Source organism: Hermetia illucens, chromosome 1, assembly GCF_905115235.1.
Source record: "Hermetia illucens chromosome 1, iHerIll2.2.curated.20191125, whole genome shotgun sequence".
Taxonomy (NCBI): domain Eukaryota; kingdom Metazoa; phylum Arthropoda; class Insecta; order Diptera; family Stratiomyidae; genus Hermetia; species Hermetia illucens.
In genome coordinates, this window is record NC_051849.1 from 215,429,065 (window position 1) to 215,450,483 (window position 21,419).

The 21,419-nt window shown below is 42.2% G+C and overlaps 1 protein-coding gene across 7 annotated transcripts in view; it reads left to right on the top strand.

Annotated features, from left to right (window-relative positions):
• The window catches only part of LOC119660778 (liprin-alpha-1), an 83,140-nt gene that overhangs the window by 44,377 nt on the left and 17,344 nt on the right, over positions 1 to 21,419 (top strand). For 5 of the 7 annotated variants that reach the window (XM_038069558.1, XM_038069578.1, XM_038069587.1 and 2 more), the window contains 8 exons: positions 6,551 to 6,628; positions 6,690 to 6,779; positions 6,862 to 7,029; positions 7,091 to 7,210; positions 7,305 to 7,442; positions 15,440 to 15,970; positions 16,037 to 16,233; positions 20,547 to 20,730. In XM_038069558.1, the coding sequence (XP_037925486.1) occupies positions 6,551 to 6,628; positions 6,690 to 6,779; positions 6,862 to 7,029; positions 7,091 to 7,210; positions 7,305 to 7,442; positions 15,440 to 15,970; positions 16,037 to 16,233; positions 20,547 to 20,730 (1,506 nt within the window). The remainder of the gene's footprint in view (positions 1 to 6,550; positions 6,629 to 6,689; positions 6,780 to 6,861; positions 7,030 to 7,090; positions 7,211 to 7,304; positions 7,443 to 15,439; positions 15,971 to 16,036; positions 16,234 to 20,546; positions 20,731 to 21,419) is intronic. The other 2 variants (XM_038069567.1, XM_038069596.1) reach the window with 1 other exon arrangement.

A 21,419-nucleotide genomic window follows, 5' to 3' on the forward strand; every position in this document is an offset into this window, starting at 1 on the left:
TACCGATAACGAAAATCAAATCAAAATAGACAGGAACAAAAATATTAGAGTGGGAGAGGGAATAGGAGAGGACGATGTCGATCGTGTCAAATAATACTGACTTTTTCGTATAGATTGCTTCACTTTTACATAAATAGTGAACAACTTATCGTCTATAGGATATTCGGTAATAAATGAGATTCCCAGCAGAGCATGAAGCGGAAATTGATGCGAAAACACTGAAAGAATCGTGTAGATGGCTAGGCCCTCTCGATACTCGCTTAGATTCATAGAAATCAAATCATAAAAAGGCGTAAAGTAGAACAATTTGAGCTTTTTTGCCGTACTTAGATATACTTTTAGTGCATCAATAAAAAAAAGTATGATTCAGTCTGCCAGACCAAATTATCTTAAGCATAATGTGTCCTACGTTGCTCACGATGATTTAATCATACTCTTCATATTACAATCGCACAAGAGACCAAATTATCAATTGAATGTCCCAATTGCAATTTTTGAATGATCAAGAGTCATGTGAAAAACTTTGTCAAACACCGGTCTAACCACCAGTACTTTCCCAAGTCGTTATGAAAGTTAGAAATGATGTATGTGATGATGAATCTCGCTATACCCTAATCTGCTTGATAAATTCTTTGTGAAATTTTTGTGGCAATGTCTTCGTTCTGTCTCGATCCGCGGGAGCCTCCAGGTTTGGATCTGGTAAAGGCTCCCCAGCGGCCAAAATAAGGTGAACGAGAAGGGGGACCTGGGAGCATTCAGGCGGCGTTCCAAAATCTCCTGACGCTTTACTAATCGTTGAAAACTATACACAGTCTCCAATGAGAGGCGGGTAAAAGTCTTTTCAGTGTCGGAAAGTAGATCCCTACGCAATATTTCTACCGACTCAGATTCGCTAGAGACGTTATCCAAACGTCTCACTGCTCTTCACACCAGCATTGGATTCGCAGTTCAGTAGGGTTCCTACTACACGGTGGGGATACCAATGATATTTGCGGGGTTTCCCGGATAAAAGCAAGAAGACAAGTCGAATGTTACTCTGTTTTCTGGCAACAATTTCAACTCGAAAGAGGAAATGACTGATCGAAATTCATTCTGATTGTCCCGTAGACTTAATATCTCACAAAGGCCTAGGCCTAAGGGTAGAATGGAAGTGGAATTTATTGATTTGAAGGAATCGGAGAACTGAATGAGAGTGAACTAATAAGGAGGGGGAAGAAGTCGTCTAAGCTAACGAATTTTTTTCCATCAAGACCCTAAACTCACTTCTCCCTTCATACCAACGGAAGCATGTGGAAACTATTCATCAATTGGTTTGGAAATTTGTCATTCAACACAGAGATAAAGAAAGAACCTCGGATTGGAATTCCTCCCGGCTTATAGCCGCAAAAACTTGCATATCCAAAATGAGGGAAAGCGTCACTGGCTTCACAAGAAAAAGGTGTGTAACCATTAAAGCAGGAGAAATGTCTTCTTTTTCTAGCAGAACAAAACAAAGTATAATGCCAGAGAATGCTCTAAAGTCTCACTTTCATGAAACATTAAAGTGGAGACCAAGATAGGGCTAACCAATGGAATATATCCAATATACTGTGGAGACCAGCAAGCCCGGTGGCCTGGCTCTGTTGAAACGAGTTGGTTCTACTAATGTTTGAGGAGCAGTCTCTCTTCGTATGTTACATTGGCTTGTGGTTTTATCCACGAGGAGGTATTTTATTGGATGTTATACGGTTAAGAATCGTGATGAAGTGATACTGTGATAATCGTCAATGAAAAACCTTCATCGAATTGTGAGAAGACATTGAATCACTTGAAAGTTTTTTTTCCATCCTGCATTCGGTTCCGATGTCATTGTAATTTGAAGCTCTTCTGACCAGGGCAGTGGTAATCTACTGTTGATTGTAATATGATCGATCCGAGTTTGTACTCTGCGGATCTGTTGAAAGCCAACCGACTTTATGGCAATAATATTCTGGGGGCATGATTTTGATATCAAGGAAGTCGAAATTAAGCATATTGTTTCAGGTTAAGCCTAAATGCTAGATAGAGCTCAGAGAGGATAAAGGGATTCCAAAAAAAGAGATGATGATGGTGTTAAGAAAGCATCAGTTCACCAAAGGGTCTGGGGTTGTTTGTAGAAAGACAAAGTCTATTAGAAATGATGGGAAGGAAAAGAGCTTAGCACTTTCGGCAGAAAACAAAGATGGTTAAGTGAGGGTAGAAGGGAAGCTCTTCAGAATTCCAGAATGCATCCTTGTGGATTCAGAGCAAGAAGATAAACAACGAAATATGCGACCATCAAAAGAATTGCGGCAAGATCGAGGATAGAAACAGAACCAGAACAACAGAAAATCGGATCAATTAAGAAGAAATTTTCTTCCACTATTTTTGTTCCACAAAAGGTCGCAACGCGTCTGATGCTTCCGTACTGTAGAAAACCGCATATCGCGTCTCAGCCAAAGTATGATTGCCACATTTGTGCATGGAAATAATAAGGTCGTCATTCCTGAGGCTCGACAAAGAATATCGTTCGAGATTCTTGTTTAAAATTAGGGGGGGAAGAGAGTGTATTGATTGTTATTTGATAGAAATATGTTTGGAAGGGGGGATGGGTATCAGTTCCATCATTGACATGAATATTATCAATGAGCTAATCGACTAAGCGATTGAGAAAGGTGTTGCAGAAGTTACATGAAAGACTACATCCAGCTGAAAGAAAGAAGAAAAAGGGAGAAATGAGAAAGATCTTGTGTCCGTGTGTTTCTAAAATTTCAATATCGCTCAGATTGTTCCTTTTGGACTTAATTGAAATGACTTCATCAAGGACCGCAGGCTGAAGTCAGCGTTATTTCCAGAAAAAAAAAACAGGATCTCTGTAATTAACCAGGCTTAGTAAGAATGTAGGGACTTGGCAGAGCAAAGGACGTACCAAAGAAGCAAGTCAGGTTCTAGGGTTTGGGGGAACAAAAGACAGAACAAAGAAGCAGGTCAGATAAAATAATGTGCCGGACTCACGCAAGTGCGAATCGCTGTGGCCATGAACGAATAGGACATCTATTCCTATTATTCTTTAAATTATTAAAAAGTTTTTAGGCATTTAGAGTAATTTGTTCTGGTGTTCTGGTTGTTCTGGTGCTTATAACTGATTAGAAGTACAAAATTCCCTGCGGAACAAAAAAATCAGAACCGCAGACGCCATTGGCTTCAAACACTTGCTAGTCGGACTAAAAGAGGAGACAATTAAAAAAGCAGCTTATAAAGCGCCTGTCTGTAAATGAGACGGTTACGCCTTCTGCGAAAAGGCGAAGGTAATCCGCTTGTAGTCCGTTCTGATGAAGAACTGGGAACCTTCTAGCAGATGTCTAAAATTACTAACGCTGCTGTAGATTGCAAGCAATTCGCGGTCGTACGCGCTGTATTTGTGCTCAGTGGAAGTGAGTTTCCTCTGGTAAAAAGCGATAGGTAGCCATCGATGATCACTCTGCAATTACTCGAGCACTGCGCTTGCTGGAATATCGGATGCGTCGGTGATCAGAGCCATTGGTTGGCCCGATTGTTAATGAACCAACAATGTGACTTCAGCTAGGCTGCCTCTTCACCTTTCAAAAGCGACTTCGGCTTCTAAAGTCCATACGATAAGCGTTTTATAGCCTTTCTTAGAATCGCGCAGATATTCGAGTAGAGGTGCCTGCAAGTTAGCGGCGTTCGGTACAAATCTCCAATAGAAGTTGAGGGTACCGAGAAATCGACGAAGATGTTTGACGGTGTCAGGTTTCCTAAACTGTTGTATCGACTCTACATGCGATTCTGGAGGTGAGATGCCGTGTTTGTCAATCGTATGACCTAGGTACTCAACGTGTTCTACACCGAACGTGCATTTGACGACGTTAATGACATTTCCGTATTTGGAAAGTCGATCGAACACGGTTCTGAGATGTTGCAGATGTTGTTGCGGGGACTCAGATGCCACTGGGATATCCTCTACGTAGCAAGAGCAGTACCAGAGAGTTCTAAGGATTTCATCCATGGAACGCTGGAAGGACTGAACAGCGTCGCACAATCCGAATGTCAATACTGTAAATTCCTACAGCCCATACGGCGGTGAAATGCTCTAAGCAGGTCAATTTTCGAAAACACAACTTTTCCGGCGAAGCTTTTAAGGACGTCCTGAATGTGAGACACCGGGTACCGATCCGACTTAGTTGCGGCATTAAGCCTGCGATAATCCCCACAGGGGCGTCAATAGCCTTGTTCCTTTTTGGGAACTAGGTGTAAAGGGGTAGCCCATGGACTTTTAGAAGGACAACAAAATCCTTTCTGCAGCAAATATTCAAATTCTGCTTTCGCGGTTTTGTACTTCTCCGGACTGAGTCTGTAAGGGCACTCTGCAACAGGAGGACTGGTGGTAAGGATATGGTGAACGACGGCATGTTTCGGTTGCTCTCTCGGAATCGGTGGATTCGTTATGGCGGGATACTGCTTCAGCAAGCTGTGGCAATCGGAATCGCAGACTACCGAGGAAACAATGTTCTGCACGATTGAACTGATCCAGCCGACTGCTGACAAACGTGTGACAGAATCCATTATGCGTCTATCTTTCACGTCCAACTGTAATGTCGAAATGGCTTAAGAAATTGGCTTCGATAATGGGTTTCGATACGTCAGCCACGCAAAAATCCCAAAAAACGATCCTCGTAGCCCAAAGGATACTGTCAACCGTTTGGGTCCATACGTTCTGATGGATGAATTGTTGGCAGCGAACAATGTACAAACAGATGGCTTGGATTTGTTAACGGACTTGGAGCACGGAATAAGGGATATACCAGCTCCTATGACGGATCTTTGTCTACGTTGCTGATGGCCGGGTCTAACAGCGTGGCTAGTAGTTTTCTGACTGGGTATGTTGCCCAAACGCACAGGATTTCTTGCGTTTACGCGCGCTAGCACCAATTTCGCGGTGATAATAGCAATACCCCTCGGCGGCCGCGTCTACTTTGCTGCTTCGGCTGAAGGACCGTGAACGGCGGCGTGAACTATCGTTGTGGCGAGCATGGCTGTTCAGCTGCTGCTGCAGTCGGTGAATCTGTGTGCATAACTCTGCAATCTGTTGCGTCACGGAATGTTTCGTCGGTGCCGAAGATGGCGGGGAAATTTGCGCAATGTGCTCATACGGTGAAATTTCGACGATATGATCCGCGATTCTAGCCAATTCTGATAAGTTATTTTAATCTGAAACTGTCAAAATAGATTGCACTCGCGCGAGTAAGCGGCTCAGCCAAAGTGTCTTGATGACGGGGTCAGCTAGTCTGCCGCTTAACTTGATCTGCATGACTCGAAGCAACTGCGAAGATATCTGGTCTCCGATCTCGGACGCGGTAAGAAGCCCGCGAATTTCCAATACGCTGGCAATCTAATTGATGTTAAAGCATTTACCTGCGCGATGCTACACGCTTCTCGCGAATTGCTCACGGCGTCTGGCTGGTCATCGACGACGTCGGTGAAAAAATCGTCGGTCAGCCTGCCAGGAAGATAGAAAATGAGGTTCAGGAACTGTGGCGTGCCTGCTGCGCATTAACTGCTCACAGATGGATTCGAAACAACGCTATGGTGGCCACGCGATGCAATTCCCGGATAATACTATTATATTTCTCTCCGAAATAGTGGATATGTTAGATTTTCCTCCAGCGTCCTTTAGTGGGCTGGTTTCTTCCAAAATTTTTTTTTGCCCGTACGCCCGTCGAGTATTTGCAGTCACTTTGTTGAAAAAAATGGGATATCTTCGTACTTATCTGCCAAAAAGTAGAAATTATTTACAGCAACTAAGAATTGAGGGACAGTTTAAATATTTTTCATATTTCACTTTCAACCCATTTAGGGAAACGAAAACTGTTCGATATTTATTTCGCTTTCGTGGAAATTTCTCGTAATCAAAGAACGCTTGTTACTGTTGACAAAAAGAATAAAAAACGACAGATTTTTTTAACATGTGGATGTAAGGAGGGATTTAACGGTGCGACTGTAGCTACAGCAGTGGCCCTTGTATTACACTTCATCCCATTTTCTTGAGCGGCCAACTCTCGTTTTGAGACATGGTGACCTTCACTTTGGTCTTTTGTTTTGCCCAAAAAGGGAATAATTGGACCACATTTTGAGGTAACATTTTTTCCCCTCAGTTGTCGTGGTTCGACGTCTTCGATCATATGTGGCTTCAGTGTTTCTTACAGTAAAGGAAAACATTTGACATACCTGGGAGGCGCGACGTTGTGGATTGCGTTGTGAGCCCTGAGGGCTCAATGTCTTTCTTGAAAAGACAAACTTTTGATTAAAATTTATATAGTAAATTGAAAAGTACTCATTTAAGATTCAAATCTCGATATTTCATGCTTGGTAATCCAATTGCTTTATTGATAAAATCGACATCATTGTAAGATCATCTACTAGAGTTTTGTATAGAAGAATTTAATTAAAATTTAATTTACTTTGTATAATTATGAAAATTTTTAATGCATAGAACAAAACAGTCAATAATTTCTCAATAATATTTTCACGCCAGCTTCAACAATACAAATCAGGTGCAATACAGCCAAGTGGGTTAAGTGAAGGAAGCAAAGAAAATGGTGATGGCGACAAGGTAATTGAAAGAAGTGCGTAGCGCGTCCTATCAACATGTCTAACGATTTTTCTTCTCTTAGGGTGGAGGGCCAAATATCAACGGCGAAAGCCAAGAATCTATTGATTACGCTGCCAAAACACATGAACTACAAACAATTATCGAGAAACAGGTAAACAAAGGGATCATTCATTCATGAAATTTTTTTTATCGCTTACCGTTTCCTAATTGGCTGCAAATATCCTTCTCCACAGACTGCAGAACTATCACAGTGGCAAAGAAGAGTATCCGATCTTAATAATAAAATTAGCGAAATAGAAGATAATCTGTCAAAAGTTCAAAAAGAACTCTCTAAATCACAGGACCAGTGTTCAAAACTGCAAAGAGATTTACGTGAAAATGTTGCACAAAAAGAAGACCAGGTTCCTTATATTTTTACATGTCAACAAGGAGGTTTTTTTGTTTTATTTAAAATATTTCTAGGAGGAAAGAATAGCAACCCTTGAAAAACGTTACCTCAATGCTCAAAGAGAATCAACATCTCTCCATGACTTGAATGAGAAATTAGAACAAGAGTTACGGCATAAAGAAGCACAATTGAAGGTAAGTTATTTGACCAGCGATCGATTATTAAAAAGTGTTGAAAATCAAAAATGGTACTAACCGACATTGTTGATATTTCTTTGCAACTATTTAGCTTCAAGAAGAAAAGATTGCGGCAATACAAGAAAAGCTTGAATTGGCTGAACAAAAATTAGCTCAACAATCTAAGCTTCCAGAAATGGAGGAGCAACTAAAGGCGCGTATGGAAGCGTTAACTCAGGTAGGAACACAGGTAGGAATGGTCGGCCAAAAGATGTTTCTTTTTTATTATTGCCCCGGCAATAGTAAAAAGCAAAGCAAACTAAAGAGAAGTATTTTTCCATTAAAAATCTCATTTATATACATATTTGGTAGTGCTCGTTTCGCTAGCGTAATTTTTTTTGATAATTGTATATTGTAAAAATTATAATTTCATGTCTTGTCCCGTGCACACCCCCCTCGTTTTGGTTCAGTCGAAAGTAAATTCATTATAACATAGTTGTAGTCGTGGTAGCAGCGTATTTGTTTGATTTGTCTACATTTAGTTTCGTGGAATCGTGTTTCCGAGTTTCAATTTCCTCAATGTGATCCAGAGAAAAGAAAATAATTTTGGCGTGTCTTCCATGTATTTGGCTTGTATATACATATTGTTTGTTACATATATCTTCCGTGACAAAACTTACACATTAAGCATTACGCAATTGTACATTCAGGCGACCAAAAACTGTTGATTCTTCTACTGCTGTAATGGCGGGTTGCACTTATTGATATCATTTCGTGCTTGGATTTTGAACTGTGCCAGATTGTGAGGTACGACCGGCAGGCATCTTTATTGTGTGTTTCCTTAGCTGTCGCCAAGTGTGGGGATACACCTGCGACTGCCACATTGCTTGTTGATCAACTCGGCTAAAGCACTCATCAAGTTTAAGAATCGGCTCCGGGTTGAGGTGGACATTTGAAATGTCTTCTGTGGTATTGAGTAGCAGCTGGGTGGATTTAGCGTATGCTGCCTGAATATGGATGTTGTTGGTGACTACTGCGTCCTTCGGTAGCGGGCACACTTTGGTGAGTCGTCTTGATGGTTACGTCTCTAACTAAGCCAACGCTTCCAGGATGCAACGCTGTGATTCTGCCGAGTGGCCAATGCATTGATGGACAATTTTCAGTTCTGATGAGCACCAAGCCTCTTTCATGTATCTCTTGGTTTGCCGTAAACCATTTTGCCCTTTGCTGTAGTTGCGTCAAGTACTCCAGATTCCTTCGTTGCCAAAATTGTTGCTTTCATTTCTGCACCAACTGCCACTTATGCGTGAGACGACCCTCAGTGTTATCATCTTGTACCTCAAACAAACATTGTCCGGTTAAGAAATGACCTGGAGTTAGCGCTGTGAAATCGTTAGGGTCACTAGTAACCGGTGTTAAAGGTCTTGAATTCACGCAGGCTTCAATTTGCGCTAGTACCGTGTACTTTTCCTCTACGTTTAGTACGTGGCTACCGATTGTTTTGAATAGGTGCCGCTTCATAAATTTCTCCGCGGCTTCTCAGATACCGCCGAAATTAGGGCTGCCTGGTGGGATGAATTTCCAATTTATATTGCTTTCCGCCAATGTTACCTGCGCTTCAGCGACCATGCCCTTGAAATTCTTCAACAATATTTTATTAGTTCCATTGTCACTGAGCAGGGCATGAACCATTCCTCTGCGTGCGACGAAGCGTCTAATGGCCGCGATGCATGTATTTGCTGTCAAACCACTTGCTAATTCGAGATGTACCGCTTTCGTAGCCAAATAGGCGAAGACGATGATGCATCCTTTCAGTGTTTTAGTTTCCCTTCCACTGCTCCATTTGATGGATATAGGACCAGCATAGTCAACACCGCTTCGTGCAAAAGGTTTCCCTGGGCGAACCTGCTCGATAGACAATCCGCCTGTTCTCGCCTGTTCTAACCCACCCTCTGCACCAAGAAATTACTCTAACGAGTTTAGTGAGAGATGAAAATCTTGCCGTGAAATCGAGTCCTCGATCAATGTTCGTACTCACCAAGCACGACTTGTCATTACGGATTTCCTTGTTGGCCATGGCTTTGTCGGTGTACACGGTTGTTTTTGGCCATTTTTTGCAGTTTTCTGATAACCACGTTGGTCCTTCCCACCATAGGCTTTTTCCTATTAAATTCTGAGGAAAGGTTCCACGAGATGCGATGTCAGCTGGATTGGTATTACCAGTCACATAATTCCATTGAGCGACATCAGAATTCGAATGTATTAGGCTGACTCGATTAGGGACAAAAGTTTTCCATTTAAATGCTTGTCTTTAAATCCACTGGCGAATAATGGTGGAATCTGTCCAATGGTATGGTTTGATGTAGGAACACCTGTGTGCCTCCAATGTAGGTTTCATGAGTTCGGCCAATAAAACTGCTCCACACAACTCTAATCGAGGAATCGATAGCACCTTTAAAGGAGTCACTTTGGCTTTAGACCTGAGTAGCCTTATTGTAATCGTACCATCCGAACCCTGGATACGGGCGTATATAACTGCAGCGTACGCGGACTCTGATGCATCACAGAATCTATGAATCTGAAGATGATCATTAACCGTAACCAACGAGGAATTTTCACGCTTTGTAAGGTAGGCAACGTTTTACGAAATGCCATCCGCCTCATACTGAGGTCGTCATCAATGAGCTCATCCCAGCCCGTTCTGTTGATGCATAACTGTTCCATTATGATTTTTCCTGGTTGTAGCCAATTCGAAATTTCTGACAACAATTGCCGCTTCGTCATTTTCCGATGAAGTTCTGGGTTCAAATTTACTTTAAAGGTGAGTGCGTCCTTAACCGGATGCCAACCGTAGACCTAGTGTTTTGATATCTTCCCTAGTGTTGATATCTAGAGGCAATTGGACTTCCCGGCCATTTTCTGGAATCTTCCCAATTGCTGAGTCGTCGTTCGCGATCCATTTTCGCAGTTTGAAACCTCCTTTGTTGAGTACCGTTATAGGGTCCTGTTGCAGCTGACTAACTTCTTCGATGGTGGCACGACCGAACAGAACATCGTCAACACAAAAGTCTTCCTCCAACACTTGACATACTTTAGGAAAATTCAAGCGTCCGCCATTCGGTAGCTGTTGTAGGGTTCGAATAGCCAGATAGGGGGCACTGGCTGTTCCATAGGTGGCAGTTGCCAATTTGTAATGTTTCAGTGTTTCGGACGGATGATTTCTCCATAAAATGCGTTGAAAATCTTGACCCTTTTCGTGGATACCGATGTGTCGATACATCTTCTTGATGTCTGTGGCAATCACATACTTGAACGAGGATAATGTTCTTCTGCAACGTGGGTGCAACCAGCAAGAGATCGTTGAACGATTTGCCGGTGGGGGTCGTTTGTGATGCGTTGAACATCACTTTAAGCTTTGTTGTTGAGCTCTCTGTCTTGCAGACTGCATGATGAATGAACTTCCTTCTGGGGAACCTCTGTCATATGACCCAACCTGAGGTACTCCTTCATGAATGTCACGTATTGTTGCCGTAACTCGTCATTCGCAGCTAATCGCTTTTCTAGTTGTGAAAAGCGAATGTGCGCAATTTTCCGTGAATCGCGTAGCTCGTTGGCTGATTGAGTTTCCTCTTTAAATGGGAGTCGCACAACATACCTTCCCATTGAATCCCGTTTAGTTGTGTTCGTATACCAAGTAACAGCGGCTTGGTCGTCTTGAATCCAGAGCGCTTTTGGCGGTTGCTTCTCATTCTGCCAGAATTTCCTCAGCAGCTGCTCCGCGCTTTCTTCGGTGCTAACCATGGATATTATGCTTGCGATTGTGTCTATCGCATATGTTGGCCCAAGCAGTAACCATCCAATTTTGGTGTTAATGGCGCATGGAGATCCTTTCGTAAATCCATGTAGTAGTAACGAATGGTACACATCTGCCCTTAGTAGCACGTCGATGTTGCCAGGGGTGCCGTAAGAAGGATCAGCCAGATCTTCCAAGTTCAGTCCATTGGATAGCTGAGCCTTAATCTCCACAGCAGGGCAAACATTGGTGATGCTCGGTATGATGAGGGTGGATACATTGAGGTTCAGATCTTCCTTCCTTGCTTAGATGCACAAGGAAACTCGACCTCTTGTTTGTATTGACGATTTAGCACCCAAACCAAATATGCTGACTTTAGTGCTATGCCGTTTGACGTTAAGCAATTGCGCAGCTGCCTCCGGAGAAAGATAAATTATCTGGTTGCGTCCCGTACTTGAATTCTTGCTGTAGTCAGCAGAATGGTTGACTCGGCGTCCTTTTTGGGTATCAAGGCGTTTGTATCGGGAACAAATGGCTTCGCCTCGAACGAAAATTCTGATGCCTTTATCCCGTCGGTATGTAGCAGCGTATGGTGTTTCCTAGAGCACAGTCGACATAGACTTTTGGATGGGCATTTATTTACGTTATGCCCCTTCTTAGGACAGTTGTAACACAAACTCCTTTTCCGTACGGTGTTGCTTCGCTGCTGGAGGGTTGATGACTTGAAATTGTTGCAGCATTGGTGTATCTGGTGATCCTTTTGACAAATGTCACGTTGGCCATGAGCGCTTCGATCCTTTTGTTCTTCTCCGGAGAACCAAAAGCCCAACCCAACTAAACCAAAGTTCTGAAGCGACCAGTCAAAAAATCCATAAATACTGACAGCCTCGGAATGTCGGGTGACGCCCTTTGCGATTTCTCCCATAAACGTTGCGACTCTTGATCTAGTTTCTGAACAGTTTTATAAATTATCAGTAGATCCCAGTGCTCAACGTTTACGCCGATGCCTTCCATATTAGCTAGAAACTCGGAGGTTGCGTCGTCCATGGTCAGCTTGATAGTTGCATCTTCTCCTTCCTTTGCTATCGGCATGCTATGGAATTTCCACAAGTAATTCCAAGCGATCGCCCTTTTGTTTTCAAAGCGTTTTCATAAGAGTTCCCAAGCTTTTTGGTAGTTATCATTGCTGACCTCCAGATGTTGCACTACCCTGGCAGCTTCCCCCTGTAGATGAGTTTTTAGGTACTGCATCTTCTCTCCGGAACTTTTAACTGTAACGTAAGCAAATCAATACGGAAATATTTCTGATCTAGCATAATTATGTACAATTGAGTACGCACATTCCTAAACAACCATCATCATCATCAACGGCGCAACAACCGGTATCCGGTCTAGGTCTGCCTTAATAAGGAACTCTAGACATCCCGGTTTTGCGCCGAGGTCCGCCAATTCGATATCTCTAAAAGCTGTCCGGCGTCCTGGCCTACGCCATCGCTTCATCTTAGGCAGGGTCTGCCTCGTCTTCTTTTTCTACCATAGATATTACCCTTATAGACTTTCCGGGTGGGATCATCTTCATCCATACGGATTAAGTGACCCGCCCACCGTAACCTATTGAGCCGGATTTTATCCACAATTGGACCAGTGCGGTTTGATGTTGTTGGTTGATTCGTTTTCGGTGCTGACGTTACCACCATATATTTTGTCTTGCCTTCATTGATGTGCAGCCCAAGATCTCGCGCCGCCTGCTCGATATGGATGAAGGCAGTTTGTACGTCTCGGGTGGTTCTTCCCATGATGTCGATATCGTCAGCATAGGCCAGTAGTTGGGTGGACTTGAAGAGGATCGTACCTCTTGCATTTACCTCAGCATCACGGATCACTTTCTCGAGAGCCAGGTTGAAGAGGACGCATGATAGGTCATCCCCTTGTCGTAGACCGTTGTTTGAGAGTGATCCTGCTGCTTTTGTCTGGCCTCGCACATTGGTCAGGGTCAGTCTTATTAAATTCGTTGGGATACCGAATTCTCTTATGGCCGTGTACAGTTTTACCCTGGCTATGCTCTCATAGGCGGCTTTAAAGTCGATGAACAGATTTTCCATCGCTTGCCGCACAGAGAAAATCTGATCTGTCGCTGATTTGCCTGGAGTGAAGCCTCTTTGGTATGGACCAATGATGTTCTGGGCGTATGGGGCTATCCGGCCTAGCAAGATAGCGGAGAATATCTTATATATAGTACTCAGCAACGTGATACCTCTATAATTGCTGCACTGTGTGATATCTCCCTTTTTATGTATGAGACAGATAATGCCTCGTTGCCAATCGTCAGGCATTGATTCGCTGTCCCATACCTTGAGCACAAGTTGATGAACCACTTGGTGTAACTGGTCGCCTCCATATTTAATCAATTCGGCTGTAATTTCATCGGCTCCTGGCGACTTATGATTTTTTAGCCGATGAATTGCACGGACTGTTTCTCCTAAACTTGGTGGTGGCAGTATTTGTCCGTCGTCTTCAGTTGGCGGGACCTCCAACTCGCCGATGTTCTGGTTGTTCAGTAGCTCATCAAAGTACTCAACCCATCGCTCCAATATGCCCATTCTGTCGGAAATCAGATTTCCCTCTTTGTCTCGGCAGGATGAGCATCGAGGTGTATAAGGCTTCATTCTGCTGACTCGTTGGTAAAACTTGTGCGCCTGGTGCGGTTTCTCCCTGTACTTTTCTAGTTCACAGATTTGTTGGTTCTCCCAGGCTTCCTTTTTCCGTCTGTGAAGTCGCTTCTCCGCTCGACGGAGTTCGTGATAAGTCTCTGCGCGTGCCCGCGTTCTTTGAGAATGCAACATTACTCGGTATGCGGCATTCTTCCGTTCCGTTGCTAGCTTGCATTCATCGTCAAATCAGCCGTTCCGACTCCTTTTGCGGCTGGGGCCAAGTATGTTTGTGGCCGTATCTATGATAATGTTCTTCAGGTGATTGTGAAGATTATTTGTTGATGCTCCTCCAGGATCTCTGTTGACTGCGGTTATTGGGGCATCCATTTCTCTGTTATAGGTGTCACGAAGGGTAGTGTTGTGGATGGCTTCAGTGCTAACTCTCACCTGATTGTCAGAGGGGATTCTAGGTGGTGTAGTTATTCAAGCTCGGAGCACCATGCCAACGAGATAGTGATCCGAGTCTATATTGGCCCCCCTATATGTTCTGACATTCATCAAGGCTGAGAGGTGGCGGCGTTCGATCAACAGGTGGTCAATTTGGTTGAAAGTGATCCCGTCTGGGGAGGCCCACGTATGTTTGTGGACCGCTTTCCGCGTAAACCAGGTACTTCCAACAACCATTTCGTGTGACACTGCTAATTGAATAATCCGCAGTTCGTTATCATTTGTATTTTCGTGTAAGCTATGGGAGCCAACGTATCGCTTGAATACGGGCTCCTGCCCTAGTTGGCTGTTAAAATCCCCAAGTATGATTTTGATATCATATCTGGGACAGGCTCCGAGGGTTCTTTCTACTGCCTCGTAGAAGGTATCCTTCTCCGACTCTGCAGTCTCCTCTGTAGGGGCGTGAACGTTGATATCTGACAAAAGTGCGACCTGTTTGAATTTTCACTTCCGTCCTATCAGTCATTTTGTATATACAACAATTCAATTTCCCTGGATAAAGATCGGTTTCAGAAATTCCACAATCAGTTTACTCTGAAAATTGTTACAAAAAATCTTGATTGGTAATTTTTAAGGCTTTGTCTCAATGTTGCGATAACTAATCCCCTTAACCCCTACTTCCACTTAGTTTGTATGTTGCATGCAAATGTGTTGACGATGGCATCACTCATGCAAGTTTCCCTAATGAACTCAACTCTAATTTTCTTTTTACACTTACGAACGATTTCTTTAAGCTCATCAATTCAAAATTATTCAAGAAATGATATTAAACATTTATGAATCTAAAACAGAAAAAAGAAAACATCTTTTGATACCTGCACTACTCTCTTTTTCTTTTTTTATTTGAGACAACATAACCTGAAGAGGAAATCTATTGGATCTAAACCAAGACCAATAGATTGCATGATTTATTTTTCCAAAAGAAATACCATTAGAACTTAATCAACACAAGAGCAGCAAAAATAACAAAAATGAACAGTAAAATTATAGCATTGGCTTTAAGATAAAAGTCTATTTGTACTACTACACACAATCGACTATGTCCAGTGTTTTGTTTGCCAAAGAGTAGGGGATAAATGATTAGTCAAGCATTGTGGTCAGCATGGTTTTGTGGTAGAATTCTTCACGCTCATGGAAAGCATGGATGTGTATTTGAGTGAGGCTGGAAAGCCACAGTAAAAGGTTCAACGAACAAACGACACGATATGCATGAAAGGACTTCAACGCTTGACTTTTCAAATGTGCTTGAAAACTTCTCTTCATACACCTTACTTGATGGATATCTTTCACCAACAGGCACAAGAACGACATGGATCCGCCGAGGATCGTATACAAAGACTAGAAGCTAATTTAGAAGAAAAGAATGCAGAAGTAATGCGCCTGAATCAAAGATTAAAAATGAATGAGGAACACAATCAAAGGCTATCATCAACGGTCGATAAATTATTATCAGAATCAAATGATCGTTTACAGGTGCATCTAAAGGAACGAATGCATGCCTTAGATGAGAAAAATACACTAACACAAGAGCTTGAAAAGGCTCGAAAGTTAGCTGAAGAATTACACCAAGAAAAAAGTGATATAATGAAGGAATTGTCTAAGACACGTTTAGAAATAGAAAACTTTAAGCGTCAGCTATTACAACAAGAAATAGCGTATAACATACAACAAACTGAAGCTTTAACACGTAGCCTTTCACCGAGTAATGTGGTCGATGCAAATTTCTCACGAAGCGCTTCCCATACAAGTTTCGATACGCATTCACTAAGACGTAGTAAAGCTAGGATAGATGAACCCGATCAATATGGCCGGGGATTAACCGAACAGGTAGATATTCGAGTTTTTGGTTATATATTTCCGTTTTTTAATTTATCGATTTTTTTATTTATCAAGGAGTGGAGTAAAATGCAGCAAGCACATGTTTTGGCAAATGTGCAACAAGCTTTCGATGTATCGAGTGGACCGGAAGGGGATGATGCTGAAAGCCTATTTAGCACGGCGGATATGATGTCGCCTACGGGTCATACAGACGCACAAACTTTGGCAATGATGTTACAGGAACAATTAGATGCTATAAATAATGAAATTAGGTAAGTGAATTTCAGTTGATTGTAACTGTCCCTTATATAATCCATATCCAGGGCCACCTGGTGTAAAAGTTAATTTCCGCTTTTTTATGCTTTTTTGACTACATGAAACTGGATAAATTTCATTAAAAATAATTCGCATCGTTAATAACAAACACTTTGCCAGAAGTTAGGGAACTTATGGATTCCATCGTAAAAAATAAAATTCTGGTTTAGAGGCGATCTATTCATTGAGCCATTTTTCGACCTCTCGACAATTTCGGAAGCGCTTCTCTGCCAGACCATGAACCATTAGCCGAAATTGAATCCGATGAAGCGATGTTTGGAGAGTAGGGCGGGCAGGGCAGGACTTCCGATTTGAATTCTTCTAGCATGTCTTTGACCGGTTTTGCGACATGCGACTTTGCGTTGTTATGAAGAAGAACCAATTCATCTTGTCGGCTCGTCCATTCCGACCTCTTATTCCGAGTTGATATCGCAACTGCACTAGTTGCTGTTTCTAGCGATTGGTGGTGATTGTTTCGCCGGGTTGGAAAAACTCGTTATACGAGGTTAGACAATTAAGTAATGAGACTGATTCCATAAAAATCGTATAATTAAAAATTATTCTACAACTTTGCCATCCCCTTGGGCAGCTATACAGCGATTCCAGCGCATTTTCCGCTCTTCGTAACATTTCTGGGATGTCCGCGAATACCCTCATCACGGCCGCTTGGATGTCCGTAATTGACTCAAAATGGGTTCCTTTGACCACCGATTTTGTTCTAGGAAACAAAAAAGTCACAAGGTGACATATATCAATCAAGTAGCGTGGGATCGTTTTCTATTTGTTCCAAACACTCTTCTGCGACGGTCATTCGATGCTGCTTTTGCTCCTCAGAAAGATTCTTTGAAACCATCTTCGCGCACAACTCTTTCATTCCGAAATCGTTTGTTAAAATTTGCCTGGCTGTTTCACGATTCATACCCAGTTTCAAGGCCAATATTCGAACTGTTAAACGCCGATCTTCACAGATTAGGGCGCGAACCCGCTGCGCATTCGCGTCAGTCCGCACCTCGACTGGTCTCCCGCACCTCGCCTTCCACGCTTTCACGCCCCGCCTTAAACTCTTTATGCCATTGAAACACCTGGGCACGACTAAGAGCGACTAAGGGTACGTTTCCGAAGCTGTTTCGCCCAATCTGGCGCAAAATTTTATCGCGACGAGTTGTTCGTTTCATCTAATCAACATGGCACACCAGGCGAACTAAACAAGGTAAAGCGATGGTGAATATATAAATGTCGAGGAAGGGGAAGGTAATTTGAAGGTTGCAGGTTTACCACAAGCGCGGCAATAAAATGAGTCTCATTATTTAATTGTCTAACCTTGTACAATATGCCGCACTGGTCCCGTCAAGTCCAGAGTAAAACCTTCTTCCCATGCATATTGGCTTTGCGATCGAATTTGCCGGCTGGTCAGGGCATTTCCACGATTCCTTGCGCTTTGAATTGTCCTAGTACACCCACTTTTCGTCACCAATGATGATACGGTGAATAAACATCTTCCTTCGGAACCTCTCTTGCAAGATTTGGGCATTTGTGCTTTGTTGCGTTCTAAAATGGGGAAATATACTATTATTAACTTCATTTGTGCAGATATCGGAACCGGATATATTTTAAGGTCTAGATTTCGTCGAGATGCACCACTATGATTTTTTTTCACATTTTTCGGTTGGATAAATTCTGAGAACGAAACCTGTTACACTTTTTGTGGGTCATATTTTGAGCCCTCACTCCCCTATGTTTCACCCAATATCAAATATTGAACCAGTTTCGAAAAGTACTAATTGAGACCTTTCATTTGATACTCCACATGGCTACATTCTGTGAAAAAAATTTGCACCCTCCATTCACATGTATGGGGAGCCCCCCTTAAACTTAACACAAAATGGCGCCACTTACTGTATGTAAAAGGAACACCAGATTACATACTCTCGCCAATTTTTATGATAATCGGTCTTGCCGTTTCCGAATAAATCGGGCGTGACAGATAGACAGACGGACAGACAAACACCGACTCGATTTTAATAAGGTTTTGTTTCACACAAAGCCTTAAAAAAAACAAAAGTTGGCGGAATCGAGCCCGCCTGCAAATCTTGAAACTTTATCGAAGTGTTCCGTTGACACGTGCTTACACGCCTCTGTGCAAGCAACGCTCGAGAATGTAGCAGGGTCCTTTGAGCATTTCGATCCCTCACGTGTGTGTCATACAAAATTTCACGTGTCCATGCCGGTGCGTGAGTCTGCACCGGATTCTGAAAAATATTTAAACATGGGCATTCGCGCGAGCCTAACAAAATAAACACATGCGAGATAAACTTGGATATAAAAAAAAGGCTCGACCGCGCGCGTGGAGCAGTAAATTTCCGGACCCGAGTGTCGCGATCGATAAGGGTTCACGTCCTCAGGCCAAGAAAAAATCTAATTCCGCTTCTTTTCAAATTCCGGTAAACCCATCATTTAAAAATTTACGTTGGACCTCCTGTTCGTCAACCTCATCAACCACTGCTTGCTCAATTCTTTTTCAAAAGTTTGCAACGCACTTTTTTTAAAAAAACAACACCACAAAAATCACTCCGAAAGCAAACAATCGCAATTCTTCTCATCTTTACATTCAGATTTGTTCGAAAATAACTTTTATACACTACAATTTCATTCTTCAAGAACCTTGATCCAAGGTATTTAAATCCCTCAGTTCTGGGCAGATCACTGTCGCTGACAGTGATTGCGCCTGTTTCATGGGGATCGGTCGTCAAAAATTCAGTTTTGTGTAGATTCAATGTGAGACCGTGTTGCATGAAGTGATCATTCCATTTTTGGACAAGTTGTTCAAGATCATTTATGCTATTAGATGCTAGGAAAACATCATATGCATACAGCAGTGTATAGGGCGCTGGACGTTGGATGTCCCGTGTGACGGTGTCCATAACAAGAACAAAGAGGAGTGGTGAGAGGGGCTTCAACTACCAGAAACGGAAGACCTAGTCGTCGTATGGTTTGGACGAACCAACTGAAGGAATTTATCGTCCACGCCTATTACCATGTTACGAATTGGAAACGGAATCCATCAGGGTACAGACACCGACTGCACGACGCGTTTATAATCCGCTCTCCAGAACTAATTCATATTCCGGAGCAAAACATCATCAATCAATACCGGGTGATAGTGAAAAGAATCGAGTTGCCCTACCAACTATGCAACAAATTTTTTACGAAGTTTCACTTGAGCTCGGTGTGGAGCCTTGAACAAACAGTAACTCCCTTACTCCATGAACCCTGTAATCTGGAGAAACTTAGTGATTGGGAATGTCGATGAGGCTTTGATCGCTTTCCAGGTCGCATTCACAGAATATGCTGAGATTCTCCAAGACGCTAGGCCAAAGATCCCTAAACTAAAGTTTATTTCGGCAACTACCAACATCATTGTTTCCGTTGACAGAATTTCGACTGATCGTTTCACTATCGAGATTAATGCGACAGAGGTTCATGTCCTTCAGTGAGGGATATACAAAACCAACGGGAATGCTATAAAAATCTCAGCAACTCAAATCGTAAAAGAAACCTCGATCTGCATCAGGCAGAAGACTTCAGGGAAAGTGTTCAGAACCAACCTAGCCGTTGGCAGCGTGGCTCTCACATCTTATGCGTTTATGCGAGGTCCACCCCCCGAAATCTGGTGGAAATCATGGTTTGAGGTGTATATAATGGTTCGTTGTGTCTGGGTCGGTTTCTCTTAGATGTCGAATTCGAACTCCCCTCTTTCCCGGATTATTTTTAAGTCCAGGAACGGTATCTTCCCTTCCTTTTCGATCTCCATGGTGAACTCGATGTTCCTTTGTGCCCGGTTGAGTTTCTCGAGTATCCTTCCTGCTTCTTCCCGTTTGATGATTGCTAATACATCGTCCACATATCTGATCTATAATCTCGGAAGTGCCCCAGCCTCCTCGAGTTCATTCTCCAGGTTCTCCATAAATACCTCGCATAGTGAGAGGGGGTTGCCCACTGCTGCCCCGGAGGTTGTTTTATAAAATTTATTCCTGAATGTGAAATAGGATTCACTCATGCAATGGAAGGCCATTCTATATAGTTTGGCCTTCTTCCTCCATTTGGATGAGTTTTCATGTGTCGTGATCCATTTTTCGAACAAGTATAGGGTTTTCTTCATCGGTACGCTTGGAAATAGCGCTCTCTGTTAGAATAACAAATCCTGTGACCAACAAATCACCCGCTAATATAATCACACTTATGATTTTTTTTATCGTTTATCTACTCACAGATTAATCCAAGAGGAAAAACAATCAACCGAGGCCAGAGCAGAAGAACTAGAATCACGTGTCGGTAGTTTAGAACATATGAACTTATTGGCAAGAGGACGGTCACTCGAACGACAAAGTCCTCCATTAAGCGGGCGAAGTACACCAAACAGTCCCAATCGCGACTATCTACATAAATATCACACGGTGAGTATCGATTTAAGATATTATTAGGCAAATACATCAATAGTTCTAAAAGAAAAATAGAAATATTGTATCCTAAATTTTGCAAGGTACCACAATCATACTTGAGTATGTCAGAAATTTTATTTATTAAACGTCGGTTAATTTGCCTTATGAAAATGTGAATTTTTACTCTACTTACCAGCAACAAGCAGAATAAATATTTATAAGAGTGAATATAGCTATCTAAAAAATCTAAAAATCAAAATAATGTGTAGATATTAATTGTTAAGTGGATAAAATTCAGATTAAATTTCTCACAATGTCATTCCTAAAACACGAAACAACAAAAACAAAACAGTTCAACTTACATAAATTTAATTACGATGACTTCTTTTGGGAATGTCAGTGATTGGATCGCTTATGAAAATTTTACTGAACAAACATATACAGCAGAAGTGATCGGGAAAAGTAAAAGTTAAAGGAGGCGCGCAATGAAGCTACTTTTATATTTTTGGCTAAAAATTTACACGGCGCTGTGCAAGCTATGCGAAGTTACCATGTGGAAAGCTTTACTTGCAAACAATTACAACGCTACGCCCATTTGTTTGTTACTCAATAATTTTAAATTATTTTTTTGTAGTCTGAAATCAATTACTAAATCGTTTTTTCTTTGTTTCTGCTTAAAGGTTTGAAACTTATTCATATTACTA